Source organism: Arvicanthis niloticus, chromosome 2 (genome assembly GCF_011762505.2).
Source record: "Arvicanthis niloticus isolate mArvNil1 chromosome 2, mArvNil1.pat.X, whole genome shotgun sequence".
Lineage (NCBI taxonomy): Eukaryota > Metazoa > Chordata > Mammalia > Rodentia > Muridae > Arvicanthis > Arvicanthis niloticus.
In genome coordinates this window covers 126,567,887-126,583,421 of record NC_047659.1, presented here as the reverse complement: position 1 = coordinate 126,583,421, position 15,535 = coordinate 126,567,887, and the positions used below count along the sequence as shown (strand labels likewise).

The window sequence follows — 15,535 nt, the reverse complement described above, 5'->3', positions numbered from 1 at the left end:
ACTTCGAACTCATGGCAATTCTCATGTCTGAGCTTCCCAAGTGTTGGGATTGCAGGTGTGAGCTAGAATTTATTACTTTGCATATGCCTTATTTTCAAAAGGTTAATTCTGTCATCTGCCTACATTATTAAATGATAAAAATGGAAAAACTTCTAATCCCTAAAAGTCTGATACTTGCTATTTTATGTTCAGGGCTCTTATCACATTATGTAGATACCAATGAACTCAAGAGGAAGGGTACTGACTGGATAGAGAACGGTAAGTAATGACATCGTTTGGATGTGGAATACACTATTTTGGAAGGATCTGATTCTGTGCCTATGGAAGGCTCTGTAGTACAACTGAGTCTGGCATCTAAACTCTGAGCTTATGCAGCAATAAAAACACAAGTGACTACAATTCAACTAACTTACAGTCTTAAGTCTAAGACACCGTCAGAAATGCTGTGATCCTGTTTGTGTGGAAACAGCTTTAACAACTGTCTTGGGACAGCACTAAACATCATCAGGAAGTAAAACAGTATCTCTCTACAATTCTATATTAATAAATTGTGATGATATTCATACACATCTCAGAGGCTGCAGTCTGTGTAAGTAGCTATGCTGTAGAGAGTAGAACTTGGCATGAAGATGCTTTAAAGTCATCTAAGGCAACTCTCAGAGAACTGTTTTCAGAACGGTTGGTGGGTCAAACTTTATGTAACTGCACAGTTCTGCAGATTGAGTGCTCAAGGAATTATTGCTCCCATTTCAGACTAGTTGTATAAATTTGGATATAGTTGAGTGGTAGAGTGCTTGTTTATATCTTAGCTGTAGAATGTTTAGTTATAGAATGCACTGGGCTCTAGGTTCAATCTCTAGCACAAGAGGAAAAGGTAGTAATCTAGTTAGAAATAGTAAAGAAATGCAAATATACACCCTCACGATCTAAAATCACTACTTTCATAACCAAATTAAAAATCTAAATGATTTTGTTGTTGTTGTTTAAGACACAGTTTTTCTGCATAATCCTGACTCTTTTTGGAACTCACTTTGTAGACCAGGCTGGCCTCAAATCCATAGAGATCCACCTGTCTCTGACTCCTGAGTGCTGGGATTGAAGGTGTGTGACCCCATCCTCACTGCTCTTTTATTATTATTTTATTTAAGATTTTTTATTTACTTAGTGTGTGTGTATGAGGTAGGAGAACAAACTCCAAGAATGAGTGATTCTTTTCCTCAACTATGTGGGTTCTAGGGATTGAAATCAGCTTGGCTGTGGAGGGTCTTGCAGGACCCAATTTACTATGTTTAAAAGCACAGTAATTATTGAAACAGGTAGAGAATAAAGGTAATATAAGGAAGACAATAATAATTCTCTTTATTTACTTTATGCATACAAGTTTTGCTTGCATATGTGTACTGTGTACATGCCTGGTGCCTACAGAGGTCAGAAGTGGACATCAGGACCTCCTGGAACTGGAGTTACATATGGTTATAGTCAACATGTGGGTGCTCGGAACTGAATCCAAGTCCTCTGCAAAAGCAACAAATGCTCTTAACCACTGAGCCATCTCTCCACCCCAGTCATGCCACTTCTCACTAAGGTCTAGCAATTCTTCATAGATACTGAAACATTCACACACACATACACACACACACACACACACACACACACACACACACACACACATACACACACACACAAAATCAGCCAAGCTTGTGGTATACACCTCTAATCCCAGTATTTGGAAGATCAAGGGAGGAAGATTATGAGTTAGAAGCTAGATAGGGCTACATAATGAGATTTTGTTTAAAAAAGAAGAAATAAAGAGGGGGTGGGAGGTGGGGAAGAATACTTATAAATTATTCTATGGGAGAGGATATTATATGATTGATTTTTATATCTTACCTAAAACACGGGGGGGGGGGAGTTCTTTTTATACACAGAAGTAACTCAGATAACAGTGGGATATTATTCCATAAGACAAACATTTATCCCTGAACTCAGGAGGGTAGAGGTAGGACATATAACCCTCTCTCTCTCTCTTAAAAAAAAAAAAAGATTTGTTTTATGTATATGAGTACACTGTAGCTGTCAGACACACCAGGAGAGGACATCGGAACTCATGTGGTTGCTAGGAATTGAACTCAGGACCTCTGAAAGAGTAGTCCGTGCTCTTAATCTCTGAGCCAGCTCTCCAGCCCCAGTGTTTCTTACAAAAGCATTTTTTGGTTGTTGTTGTTTTGGATCATATGGTTCCATTTGGACAACAGTATTGAACAAAACAGAGCATAGAAATATGGTCAGGAAGACATACTTTTTGTTTGTTTGTCCAGATAAGGTTTCTTTATGTATCCCTGGCCACTGTGGAAATCCATCTGTAGAGCAGGGCTGTCCTTGAATGCTGGGATTAAAGGCCTGTACGCCACCACTCTGCGGAAAGACATACTTTCAAAATAACAGCTGTTATCTCTAGATGGTAAAATCATACATGACTTACGTTCTTCTGGTGCCTACATGTACTAAGTTTTCTATATAACAAACATGTGCCGGGCGGTGGTGATGCACGCCTTTAATCCCAGCACTTGGGAGGCAGAGGCAGGCGGATTTCTGAGTTCGAGGCCAGCCTGGTCTACAGAGTGAGTTCCAGGACAGCCAGGGCTACACAGAGAAACCCTGTCTCGAAAAACAAAAAACAAACAAACAAAAAAACATGTATTTCTTTTGCTATAAGAAAATACAAAAGCTAAAACTTTAAACTGGACATGATAGTTTGTGTTTGGTATCTCAGCCACATAGTAGGCTAAAGCACAGGAATGGTTATTCAAGTTCAGCCTGGGCAATGTAGGGAGAACCTGTCTCAAAAACAAAACAAAGCAAGCAATAAAAATTGAAATATGCTGTCAGGTACTCCAGCATATTTCTTTAATCCCAGCACTTGGGAGGCAGAGGTAGGTAGATCTTTGTGAGTTCAAGAATAGCTTCACCTACATAATAAATTCCAGTACAGCCAAAGCTACCTAGTGAGACTGTCTCAAAAAAAATACTACAAGGGAATAATGATTTAAGAGTTAATATTTTGAGAATAAGACAAGAAGGTAAGAGGTTAACATTAAGTCAAACAGTGACATTAATCCTAGTACTTAGGAGGTAGGGGCTGGTGAACCTCTGAGTTCAAAGCCTGAGGCTAGCCAGGACAGCCAGAATATATACAGAAGCACTGCCTTGAAAAAAACAAAAAAATAAAAGAAAAAAACAGAGGTTAACAGATGTAAGAAAAGGAAAATACAACAAGGGATGATTTAAGAGTTAACGTATTTAGAATGAGGAAAAAAGTTAAGAGTTAGCATTAGACATAGGTTGTCAGGCCCAGGTAATTTGATTTTAGGTAGACTACTTAAAATATGGTTATTGCGCCGGGCGGTGGTGGCACATGCCTTTAATCCCAGCACTTGGGAGGCAGAGGCAGGCGGATTTCTGAGTTCAAGGCCAGCCTGGTCTACAGAGTGAGTTCCAGGACAGTCAAGGCTACACAGAGAAACCCTGTCTTGAAAAACCAAAAAAAAAAAAAAAAAAAACAAAAAACAAACCAAAACCAGAAAAATATATGGTTATTGCAAAGGAATGAAATAGATAACAAGTCAGAAAACAGTGGGGTTTTTAGGTCAAAATTGGAATCAATTCAACAATGTGCAGACTTTTAAACAGTCTTGGAAACATTGCTCTTTTATCCCAGCCACTGTTTTGCTGGCTGCTTGGTGTCTAGAGTAGTACTCACTTTTAGACTTCAGTCTTGCTTTTCTTGCCCTGTAGATCTGAGAGAACTGTTACAAGATCCTGAGCCCTCTTTGCGCATCATCGCCTCCCAGGCTCTGTTCCGAATCCAGAGGGTGGGGAATACATCAGAAGCAGAGATAAGCAGTTCCTGGCTGAGGAAGCTCTTGGGCTGTCTTCACACTTAGACTGCAAAGCATATGACAGCAGGTAAGAGCAAGCCCTTTCAGAAACCTCAAAAGTGACAAACATATCCCATTTTCCTTTCTTTTATAAAGTTATCATATTTTACTTGTGTGTGTATCTGAGTGTACACACGCATGTGGAGGTCTAAGGACAACTTGTGGGAGCTCTTTCTTGCTACAATATGCACCCCAAGGGTCAAACAAAGGTCGTCAGGCTTAGTAGCAAATGTTTGCCTATAGGATTAGATTTCTCAAAACCTACTTTTAAGGCTCTTAAACGCTTCAGCCTCCTCTCTAGCCTACCAACCAGAGGTAGGGGAGAGAGAAAGTTAATGGAAAAGGGGGTTGTGGACCTGTTTAGTAATAGTTCTTTGGGGGAGATTCCACTCTTACTTGTCATGATACCAGCAGTCCAGTTTAATAGCAAACAGCAAACACGAATCAGTAGCGGCAGCTCAGTCCCATCTAACCAGAAACAGCAAGGCTCCACCTAATTGGCCAAAGTCATCGGAAGTGGCCAGAATCAGCAGGAATACCACAAGAAGTTCTTTGTCAAGCTTTTTTCAACAAAGTGAAGATCAGCAAAGAAGGGAAGCATCACACAGCGGAGCAAAGCAAGAGTGCTCTCCCGCTGTTTGGGGCCTTCTATTTATATTCTTTCCAAATATCACACACTCTCTCACAAGACAGCTTCCGGAAAAGCATCACGTGACACAGCTAAGTTGTTAAAGAAACCAGAAATTCCACTTCATTTAGCCATTTTGCTAGCCTGAATTCTGCTTTTTCTTCCAGGCTTAAACAACCCCAGCCTGAAGCTACTTCCATGCAGGTAGCTACCTCCAACACAATCCCCATTTTAAAAACATTTTATTAGTTAAAATGTATCAGGAGTGGATTTCTTGGTTTAAATTGCAGAGATAGTAAAAATTGTAATGAGTTTTTCGTTCATGCCTTGCATCCACAAAGTTTATATGTTGATGACAGAGGGATATAGGGATAGGGATAAGGATGGGGTAGGGGGAGGGGGAGAGGCAGGAGAGGGAGGTGAGGGAGGAGAGGGAGGGGGAGGGGGAAAGGGAGGGGGAGAAGGAGAGGGGAGATCCCAAGGTTAGGGATACAGGTCAATGGAAAAGTTCATTCTCAGCATGTGAGAGGCCCAAGTTTAGTGCACAAAAACAAACAGGTCACAACTGTAACCCCAGCACTTGGGAGGCTAAAACAGGGGAATGCGAAATTTAAGACTATTCTTGGCTACACTATGCATTTCAGGGGAGTCTCTAATTCACTATAGTCTTGTTATATTCTATAAAAACACAAGACTTATGTGCCCATCTTGAATCCCAGCACTCAGGAGGCAGAGGCAGAGATCTCTGAGAGTTCCAGGCCAGCATAGTCTATATAGGTCTTGAGTTCAAGGCTAGCCTGGTCTACAGGATAGCCAGGGCTACACAGAAAAATCCTGCCTCAAAAAAAAAAAAAAAAAAAAAAAAAAAGGCAATAAATCCATAAATAACAACAAAAAAGACAAAAGAAAAATTCCAAATAAATGATGTCACCATGTTAATATTGTTGGCTCTATTGTCAAGGCTACTTGATTGCCACACATCTTAAAAATTAGATATCAGTTTATTTTTATATTTTCATACTTAATATTTTATAAATTCTCATAAGGGATTTTTCCTTCCAATTCCTGTTAAAACCTGTGAGCAATAACAGAATTCTGACAAGAGTATAAAACAGAAGGAATCTACCCCAGCACGTGCAAAGTCCCTACTTTAGCTCCCGTGTTCCTAATTTCTCCAATGACTACTGAAAAATTCTAGATAGTTCTAAGATGGAAACTGTTGACTACCTGCTGTCCACCTTAAGGATAAATAAATATTCTCATAATATGAATGTCTAAGAAACACATTATTTTATGTTGATAACTGCATGTAGAAGGGTGTGAAATCCCTATGGGGAAAACTAGAAATGAGGTATTAAATCTAAATTCTAGGCTCTTGTTTAGTGGAAAAACCTAAGCAGAAAGCCAGAGCTCAACTTTCCAGGACAAAAGAAACCTCTGGGGATCATATGGAGAGAAAAAGGAAGCATGACAGCTAGCAGATGAAAAGCTACATCCCATAGTGGATTGTGTTGTGTTGTTCACTGAGCAATTTGAATCTTTAGTCACCCTCTTCCCCAGCCAGCATTCACTGCTATCTCTGTATGATACCTGAGATACCTTCTGAGATACCTTCTGTATGATACCTGAGATACCTTCAGGTACAAATTGCTCTGTGGTTCACACTGAGTGGGATGTGGCAATATGTTAGGTGTAGCTTCAGGAGGTTCACTGTCTAAAAGAGGTCTTCTTATCTCAACCTGCAGTATTTTAGCTAAAATGAAGATCCCAGTTGCCTGATGGATTTAGGTTATGTTCAAACTATAGCCTGCAGGCCACAGGCATAGTAGATAATAATTTCACTTTGGACACCCACCTCAGCTTAAATCTTCTTTTCTTTTTTTTTTTTTTTTTTTTTTTCGGTTTTGTGAGACAGGGTTTCTCTGTATAGCCTTGGCTGTCCTGGAACTCACTCGGTAGACCAGGCTGGCCTCGAACTCAGAAATCCGCCTGCCTCTGCCTCCCAAGTGGTGGGATTAAAGGAGCTTAAATCTTCATTCCAAGTCAGACTCAAGAATATCTAAATCACTACATGCAAAACTGCAATGCTAACTAAACAAACATTTGAATTACATTCACCCTTCACCATATTCTCCTTTGACTCATTTTAGGAAACCAAATCCTACTATCCACTTTTGAACTAGTCTTTTTTCTAGATTACTCAATAAAAATGAGTAACAGCCTACTGAGAGTTTATGATGAGCCTAACTCTAAGTACATATATAATTAACCCTTTTTATTCTTGCAGTCACCTCATTTTATTACCTTCACTTTGCAGATGGAGAAGCTAAGGAAACAAACTTGAAAGTGATTTGCTCTGGGTCACACAACTGGTAAATGGCAAAGCAAGAATGACTCAAGTATTCTGGCTCCTGCACCCACATCCTTGGCTAGTCTGCTGTATTCTTCTCCAATCTGCTTGTTCTTGCAAATGGGAATAAACATAGATCTGCTCTACAATTAATCTCCATTGCTAAATGTGTTCCTCAAACAAACTCATGTGCCTCAGCTGGGCTGGGGGTCCTGAAGAAGTGCCATTTGGGAGTGGTGAGAGAAATGACTCGAAATCAGTTGTGGGTAGAAGCTGACTGTCCTGTGTTCTGCTCGAGATGGCTCTCTAGACAGCTCTGTAGATAGCTCTCTGTTAGAGACAGCTTTCTTGTACTAGAAAAAAAAATTTGAAAGCTCTCTGGATAGCTCATGGGTTTTCCAACCAAAGTCAGAAAACTGCTAGAAAACATTCTAAAAGAGCTGTGTTTGCTCTCCAAGTAGTTTTGCAAGCCAAAGCCCAGTCTTTTATTTACATATCAACTCAGTCATTTACTCCAGATTCCTTTTTGATAATCCCACAAATCAGCATACTATGATTTTATTCCCTTGATTCCTAGAAAAGTACAACTACATTTTTTTGAAACATTACAAATGAATTCAGAGATCTGTCTACCTTTGTAAACATAGACAATAAGCTAGCTAGGTGGGATCCTGGTCTGAGATTACCATTCCTACCATGCCTGGACCTAAATTTGCCTGTCCCAAACTGATCTTAAACTCAGGAATCTGCCTGCTTTGTATCTTTCTGACAAGCTGGCTTATTAGTGCAGCTGCCTTTGTTCTTTTAGGTCTGTCAAGTCCTTCATAAAATTCATATTGCACCCTTATATTTTGTATAGTTGAGAAAAAAATATATATTAACTCATGTTTTTAGAATTCTTTCCCACAGCCTTAAGGGTTGTCCTGAAGATCACAGCATTTACTATTTTTGCTGAGGAACATAGATACACCCTCAACTCTTGGACTTGTTCTGTTTCTAATTATCAGGGAGGCATTAACATTAGTAGGGAGAATATTTTCTGAAGGAGACCATGAAGCAAAATATATACATTATTATACAAATAAGCCTCATGCCCCACAACTGTCAACACTCATGGAGGCCCAGGTCCTTCTAGTTCTGCTCCAGAGGGGAAACCGTGTCACACCCTTCCTTCCAAGGTCATGCAGGACTTGGCACTCATGCAACCAAATATGCTTTTAGTGGTACTGAGCCTCCACTATTTTATCAAATTCATGGTCTGGCCACTTCATTCCCAAAGTTAGTATACTGTACATTTTTAGTCCCTCCTATACTGTAAAGATAATGAAGTTATATAAAAACTGGTGTTTATTGGCAAACCTTTCTTTCAGACCTATAGGGACAGAATGATATTCATCTTTAAATTTCTATACTTAAAAAGTAAGAAAACAAGCCAGGCCTGGTGTCTTATGCCTATATTTCAGCAGGTGTGAGGTAGAGGTGAGATAACTGTCACTAGTGCAAGGTCACCTTGATCTGTTTAGTAAACTCTAGGTAAGGCAGAGACATACAGCAAGACTCTCACAGAAACAAGAATGAAGTCTCTTTTTGAAATCCAAAAAATTTAAGATTATGATTACAGAGGCTAAAATGGGGACAGTTTAGATTTCAAGTGGCAAGAAAAAGCTGAATGACCCTTTCTCTTTCTCATATTTTGTGTGGTTATGAATGGCTGCCAGCTGCCATGTCAGTGGTGGGAACTGAACCCACATCGTCTTGAAGAGCAGCAAGTGCTTGTTTATTATTTGCTAAGCCATCTCTTCAGCTCCCATCCTCATTCCATTTCCAATGTCACTGGAACCTCTCACCACTCCTAACTCAGTCACTCCGAAGTATCTAGTACACTTGCTCCTCTCTGCTCTCTTTCCACCTTCCAGGCCACTTTGGTCTGCTTCATGGGTGAGCAGGTCTGGCTTATCATTGAGCCAAGGCTATAAGAAAAAGATCATTCAGAAGCACTTGGATTTTAATATATATATATATAAAATAGTATGCTCTGTGAATAAAGAGAAAACTAAATAGATTTCTACAAAAGATTTTCCAACTGTTAAGCAATGTCAGAACAATCAAACTCCTTAGGGAGAATTTTCAGCTAGCATAATTTGAGTCCCACCCATGCTAATCCTAATCCCAGCTCAATTAAAACTCAAGGGTTGACATGGAACTGAGTGATTGAGGTGAAGATGTTTTACAAAACTGAAGTTTTTTATTTTGTTTTTATTTTATCTTTTGAGACAGGGATTCTTTGTGTAGCCCATCCTAGTTAAAATCTTTTAACTCTTTGGCCTAGATGACAACCTATGTTACTGGAGTGCTCTGTAGCTATATACTCTGAACTAATTAATTCTCTCCTGGAAAGAGAGAGGCTCAGAAGAATCAGGGAACAAAACTTAGAAGGCTCATAAACTTACAGGACTCACAGGATCCCTTCCCCAGTGATGCATGCATATGTGTGTGTGTGTTGTGTGTGCAGGGAGCTCCAAGGATGCAGCTTTTGTAGGTTGTTACCCCAGACACAATGGGCTTTTTGATGAGGCAGATGCCTGAGTCACCCCTGCTCCTCCCTTTATGTAACCCCAGTAAACTAATTCACTATTTACTAAAGCTAGATTAGGCTGGAGCTGTCTCTTTGGTCTGTTGTCATTTGATCATCACTAACATGTTAAAATCTCTGCTTTGAGTATACCATGAGGCTTTAGTGGGCCATAGGAAATCCTTCATAACTTGCCTTGACATCCCTGTTTTCTTCTGTAGTAACCCCTTCATCCACACAGAGTACTCTGTAATTTTTCAAACACACTGCTCTAAGTCCTTAGTGTGGAGGAGAAATAATCTAAACTAGGGAATACTGTGTAGAGAAAAGGGTCTATTTAACCATCCAACTCTTTGGGAGGGAAGAGCTGATCGTAAGTCTGACAATTTCAGATAAGGTACAATGGAGATGATGAAATAGATGTTAGCTGTCAGCTTTTAGCATTGCTCAGAAATGGCCCGAGAGGGTGACAATTAGACTTAAATGATGAAGAGTCAGGTGCGCAAAGAGCATTTTCAGTTTGAGGAACACATGGGGGAAAGCCTCTTCTGACTGAGAACTAGCTTGATATTCTCAAGGTTAGGGGTTACCTGGAGCATCTGAATGCTATATTTTTCTGTATTTTAAAGACAAAAATGAACCTCCTGAAGGATTCTGAGTGGAACCGGCCAGGTTCTAGTTTACGTTTTAAAAACACCTTTCAGGTGAGTGCGACGACCATCTCTATTCCTGAAATGACTACTTACTGGGACAGTTCCCAGAATCCTGGGAGTGGGGTTGAGAGGAGTCATCCCAGACCCTTTGCCCCAGAATCTCTTTCTGGCGGGGTTTGGGAGCCTCCGACGTGGCGCTTCTACATGAAGGAGCCACTTTCAGCAGCTCCCGCCTCCATCTCCATCAAGAGTCTCAGTGAAAGCGGGCTACAGGCGCGCCGGGAAGCAGACAGACCTAGGGTTGGTTCACAGGATAGTGTCATGGAGAAGGCTTCCCACTAGAGTGATCGGACTCGCAGTCCCAAGTTACCCACACCAGGGAACTCGCAGTGGCGAGCGCGGGGCGCGAGCTACAGTCCCGGCAGCCTCAGCACCGGCTCGGATCCTTCCGCCTTGCTCCCTCACGTCCGTCCCCGCAGCCTGATGCCCAGCAGCTGCCCACCCAGAGCCCGAGCTAGGTCTCCTTTAGAGTCCGAGGTCCATCTTCTTATCCCATTCTCGGAGACGGGCTGCGGCAGGCTCCAGAGGAGAGAGGGACTTTTTGAGAAGAAAAGCGGAGGCAGACGATGAAGGGAAGACGAGCTCCAGTAGGCGATTTTCGCGCGCTTTGTCGCGGGGGGTTGTGGGTAGCTCGCCGGGAGGGAAAAGAAAACCCCGAAGCCGGTCGCGCCGCCCGTCGGGCCGGAGGGGATGTTCGAGGACGAGCCCCACGCCGAGGGGGCGGCGGCGGTCGCCGCGGCCAGGGAGGCGCTGCAGGCCCTGTGCCAGGAGCTGAACCTGGACGAGGGAAGCGCGGCCGAAGCCCTAGATGACTTCACCGCCATCCGCGGCAACTACAGCCTAGAGGTGAGCGGCGGCAGGTGGGCGGCGGCCCGGACCCTCGCAAGGCCCCACCCCCGGCCCGCCCCCGCCCCAGCCTATCGGGCGGTGGGAGTTCCCCCACCTTCGAGGGTCTCTGAGGAGTGCGGGGAGGGATGGATGGGTGTAGCTCGGCCATCCCACCCATTTGTTTTGAGGCGGGAAACCGAAGCCCAGAAAGGGAGCTGCTGGTTCTGAGTCCTGCGCTGCTCCGGGACTTTCAAACTTGATTTCTGCGCGCCGCCCAGCGCCCCAAACGGCACGGTGCTGCCGTTAAATCGATCAGACTTGATCCAGTGGTAAAACGAATTGCTCATCGCTGCCTAGCCCTTTGATTATGTCTCCCCCACTCCTTTGAAACACTATTGGATCCCCATTCCACAGAAGGAGAAAGTGGGGTCGTAAGAAGTTAATTGAGCGTCCAAGGCGACGCAGTTTGCCATGCAGCCTGGCTCAGCAGTTTGAGCCATTTAACTTCACTTCTCCATTCTTCCGCCTCATCAAGAGTAGTTCATTTATACCATGCACTGTAGTTTGATCAAAGTCAGCACACACAAAGCTCTTCTCAACCCCATGTTCCTCTGTGCTAGCCATTGCCCTGGTGGTTGATGCGGTGTCTGGCTCTGAAGAAAATAAATGGTGCTTGTTATCATTATTAGATATTCCCAGTAACTTATATATATATTTGTCTTTTCAGCAGAGTAGTGACTACCTGTTTTCCTGGAGGTGTTACAGCTCAAGATCCCTTTTTAGAGGATTAGTCACTCTAATATAGAAACCCAGATTGGTCATAAACTTAGTGTAAAAGTAGACTTGTGTTGGCATGTATGTAGAATTCATGACCATGGGTTCAGCAGACCAAGAGTATTTGGGGAAAATTACATTTGTCCTGAGCGCGAACAGACTTATCATTCCACAAACAATATAATATTATTTACATCAAGTAATCTAGAGACAATCATAGGTTATATGCAAATGCATTGCCATTTTAAATCAGGGACTTGAACATCCTTGGATTTTGGTATCTTCTGGGGTACAGGAGGCATTCCCTAGGGGTTATCAAGACAGACTATATCAGCATCTCACTGAGATGTTCAAAAGCTTTCATTATATACATGGGTGGGATTCACGTATAGGATTCCTCTGACTCAGACTGCCAGTGAAATAATTGCTGGGCAGACAGGGAGTTGGAAATAGGGAGTGACTGTTGTACATGTGTCTGTGCTCCTATGAGAGAAAAGTCCCTGAGACTGGCTTATGTGTTTTCAGGAAAAGGCAGAATAGACTTAATAGACTTATTAAGAGATAGTGATCTATAACAGAAGGTTCATAATCACAAAACAGAATCTGAAAGTGTCGGAGAGCTGGAGAGTTGGCTTGGTGGATAATGTGCTTGCTGAGCAAGCATGAGGACTGGGTCCCCAGCAGCCACATACAAGGCCGGTGAAGTGGTCATGTGGTATGTAACCTGGGGGTTACAGGTATTGAGGCATGGAGGGGTGAAGACAGGCAAGTCCCAAGGGTGCTCTGGCCTGCCAGTCCAGCTGAAATACAGAGCTTTGGGTTCATCGAGAGATTCTGTCCTAAAAGGTTGAGAATGAAGTCACTCAGCATCTAACTCTGGCCATTATTCATGCATACAAGAATGGTTGAGCATATGAACATACATGTGCATATACATGCATACACACATATGCTATACGAAAAAGTAAAGGAAATTTTAATGACATCTCAGTTGAAAATATGTTTTTTTTTTTTGTTTGTTTGTTTGTTTGTTTGTTTTTTGACGCTCTGGAAAAGCATTCTGATCTCCCGGGCCTTATTTGATCTCCTCAGATAAGCATGATTGACTATAATGTGTGTCCAAGTCACTAAAACTAGATGCTTATTTCAAATTCTTAAGCATGTTAAACTCAGTTCAAGTTGTGTGCTTTCTGTAGGTCACTCTGCCTGAACTATTTCCCTTCACCTATGACTCCAGAAAAGGCTGATGGTCTAAATTCTAAATCCATAGTTAGGCAGAGTTGATTGACACTTAAGTTTGTTTTAGAAAGCACTTCTATATGAATTGAGTTTGGGAGTATTCTGTCCTATATTTTGTTTCTTCTTGTTCTTTTTCTTTTAGTTGTTGGTGAAAGGCACTTGGAGTAAAGGCATCTTCCTCCCTCTGCTGCCCCCTAAGAATCCTAGCCACAGACTCCACCCCTATCTAAGTCACTACAGGAGCCCTGCTGACATTTTCCCTCCACTCTCCTAACTCACACTTTCTGGTAGTTTGCTAATTATCAGTTTTAAATCTTCCTTTGTGAAGTCTTTGTTGAATTCTAGTCAAAGTCAGTTACTACACTCTATTTCCCCACATTCTCCCCGTCTCTTTCCTCCCTCCAACCCCTTCCATGTACTTCCCCTTTGTGCTCTCTCAAATTCATGGCTGTTTTTCTTTATTGTTCGACATGTGTGTGTATGTCTATGTGAATATATTTCTAAGCATATGAATATATAGATAGCCTGCTTGGTGTATATGTTTATGTTTTCTGGGCTGAGCATTTGATGCTGGAGAGCCAGTTGTTTGTGCTCTTTCCCCCTCTCTCAGCATCCTTAGTTGCCTGTAGTTTTTCATCTAGGTCCTCCCTTCCACATCAGCAGTCTCCCGTTGCCATCCTTGCTCAGATCTTGTTTAGACAGCCATGTTGTTGTCTGCATTTGTAATTCTTAATCCTTTTTTTTTTTTTTTTTTTTTTTATTTTATATGAGTAACACTGTAGGTATATTCAGACACACCAGAAGAGGGCATCAGATCCCATTACAGATAGTTGTGAGCCACCATGTGGTTGCTGGGAATTGAACTCAGGACCTCTGGAAGAGCAGTCAGTGCTCTTAACCACTGAGCCATCTCTCCAGCCCGTAATTCTTAATCCTTAAACTGTATTTTATCCAGTCATGAGCTGTTTTCAGTTTGAAGACATTTGAAGCCAAGAGCAGAGTATTAAGTGTTGAATTACCAGTCGTTACTTTTGTAGAGCATGTAAACTGAGATACCTACAATGGTGGAGAACTGTGTTTAATAGTTTAAAGATACTTTACTATGGGATAACTAGTGCCCCAAATCTTTACCTCACAAAATGACATTGTCATTCATATTGTAGATATTAATATATTGTTATATATCAATTTATTAACATACTATATGTTATGTTGATGTGACACATTATATACTAATATAGATCTTACTATTTTTGGCATGTGACACCTTTGCTGACTTTCTACTCTATTTTTTCTTTTCTGCCAAACTGGTTAAAAAGAAACATATAACATAGAAAGGAATAAATACCATCAAGAATATTACTGGTGTTTTAAAACTGAGAAAGATGCCAGATGTGGCACATGCCTTTAATCCCAGTATTCAGGAGGCAGAGGCAGAGGCAGGCAAATCTCTGTGAGTTCAAGGCCAGCCTGGTCTACAGAAGTAGTTCCAACACAGCCAAGCCTACACAAAGAAACCCTGTCTTGAAACAAAACAAAAAACTGAGAAAGATAATACAAAGAGATTTTAGTAGAATTCTTTCAGTAAGAGACTAAATTTGGAATTAAGTAAGATCTATTTTTAGATTAGAAATTTAGAAAAATTGTCTGATTTTTTTTTTTTTTTTCATGCTATGGTTCTAAGAACAGGAAGAATGGAGGTCTGTACTGGGTGTGGGTTGTCTTAGCCATGTTTCCTCAGGGCTCAGACAAACGAAATTGTAAGGCCTCTTCCATACCGGCGGTTTAAGGTGTCTGCGTCTGTGCGTCTGTGCTTGCGTTGGCCTGCAGGGAGAAGTTGTGCACTGGCTGGCATGCTCTTTATATGTCGCTTGCCGCAAGAGCATCATTCCTACCGTGGGAAAGGGCGTCATGGAAGGAAACTGTGTTTCACTCACCAGAATACTACGCTCAGCTAAGTTAAGGTAAGACGTCTTTGATTTTCTCCAAATGTTTTAGAAGTACTGGATTTGGGCTAGAGAGATGGCTCAGTGGGTAGAGTATTCACATCAGTTCCAGGTTTTTGTGATCTGGATTCTCAGCGCTGGGGGACCGACCGAAGCAAGCCAATCCTGGGGGCTTATTGGTTAGCCAGTCATGTCAAAATGACACATCTATCTCAAAAATTACTTAGTCAATTCAAAATGTGCTGTATTCATTATAGCCTTTTTATCTTGAAGTTGCTTTCAGTGATATTTTAATTAATTAGTTATTAACTTATTTTTGAGAGTGGATCTCAGTTTATAGCCCAGATCTAGGCTAGTACCAAAACTGTGGCTCCTGCTTCATTCTTCCAAATGGTACAATTGTAAATGTGTGTTAGCATGCTCTGTTTCTGTGTATTTCTTAATTAACTGTTAATCAGGGAACTTAGCACAGACTTTTGTTTTTCAAATCTGTCATCTCCATCCTCGTTTTATCGGTTTTCCTGGCAACGTTGTTTTTCTATGAGCA

At 41.6% G+C, this 15,535-nt stretch overlaps 2 protein-coding genes and 1 non-coding gene across 4 annotated transcripts in view; 2 read left to right on the top strand and 1 right to left on the bottom strand.

The window, feature by feature from the left end:
- Positions 1-7,063, top strand: part of Mroh8 (maestro heat like repeat family member 8) — a 73,589-nt gene extending 66,526 nt beyond the window's left edge. Inside the window, exons 22-24 of the mRNA XM_034494172.2 lie at positions 193-258; positions 3,796-3,966; positions 6,884-7,063. Coding sequence (XP_034350063.1) covers positions 193-258; positions 3,796-3,944 — 215 coding nt within the window. The 3' untranslated portion in view covers positions 3,945-3,966; positions 6,884-7,063. The remainder of the gene's footprint in view (positions 1-192; positions 259-3,795; positions 3,967-6,883) is intronic.
- A 242-nt stretch (positions 7,064-7,305) lies between these two features.
- Positions 7,306-7,368, bottom strand: LOC117704725 (U7 small nuclear RNA). The gene has a single exon (XR_004606262.1). It is a non-coding gene; the product is annotated as a U7 small nuclear RNA (small nuclear RNA).
- A 3,232-nt stretch (positions 7,369-10,600) lies between these two features.
- Rbl1 (RB transcriptional corepressor like 1) overlaps positions 10,601-15,535 on the top strand; it is a 56,848-nt gene continuing 51,913 nt past the window's right edge. For both annotated transcript variants that reach the window (XR_013108947.1, XM_034496641.2), the window contains exons 1-2: positions 10,601-11,047; positions 14,873-15,006. Coding sequence is in view for 1 of the 2 variants with exons in the window: in XM_034496641.2 (XP_034352532.1) it covers positions 10,892-11,047; positions 14,873-15,006 (290 nt within the window). In the remaining variant the exon portion in view is untranslated. The remainder of the gene's footprint in view (positions 11,048-14,872; positions 15,007-15,535) is intronic.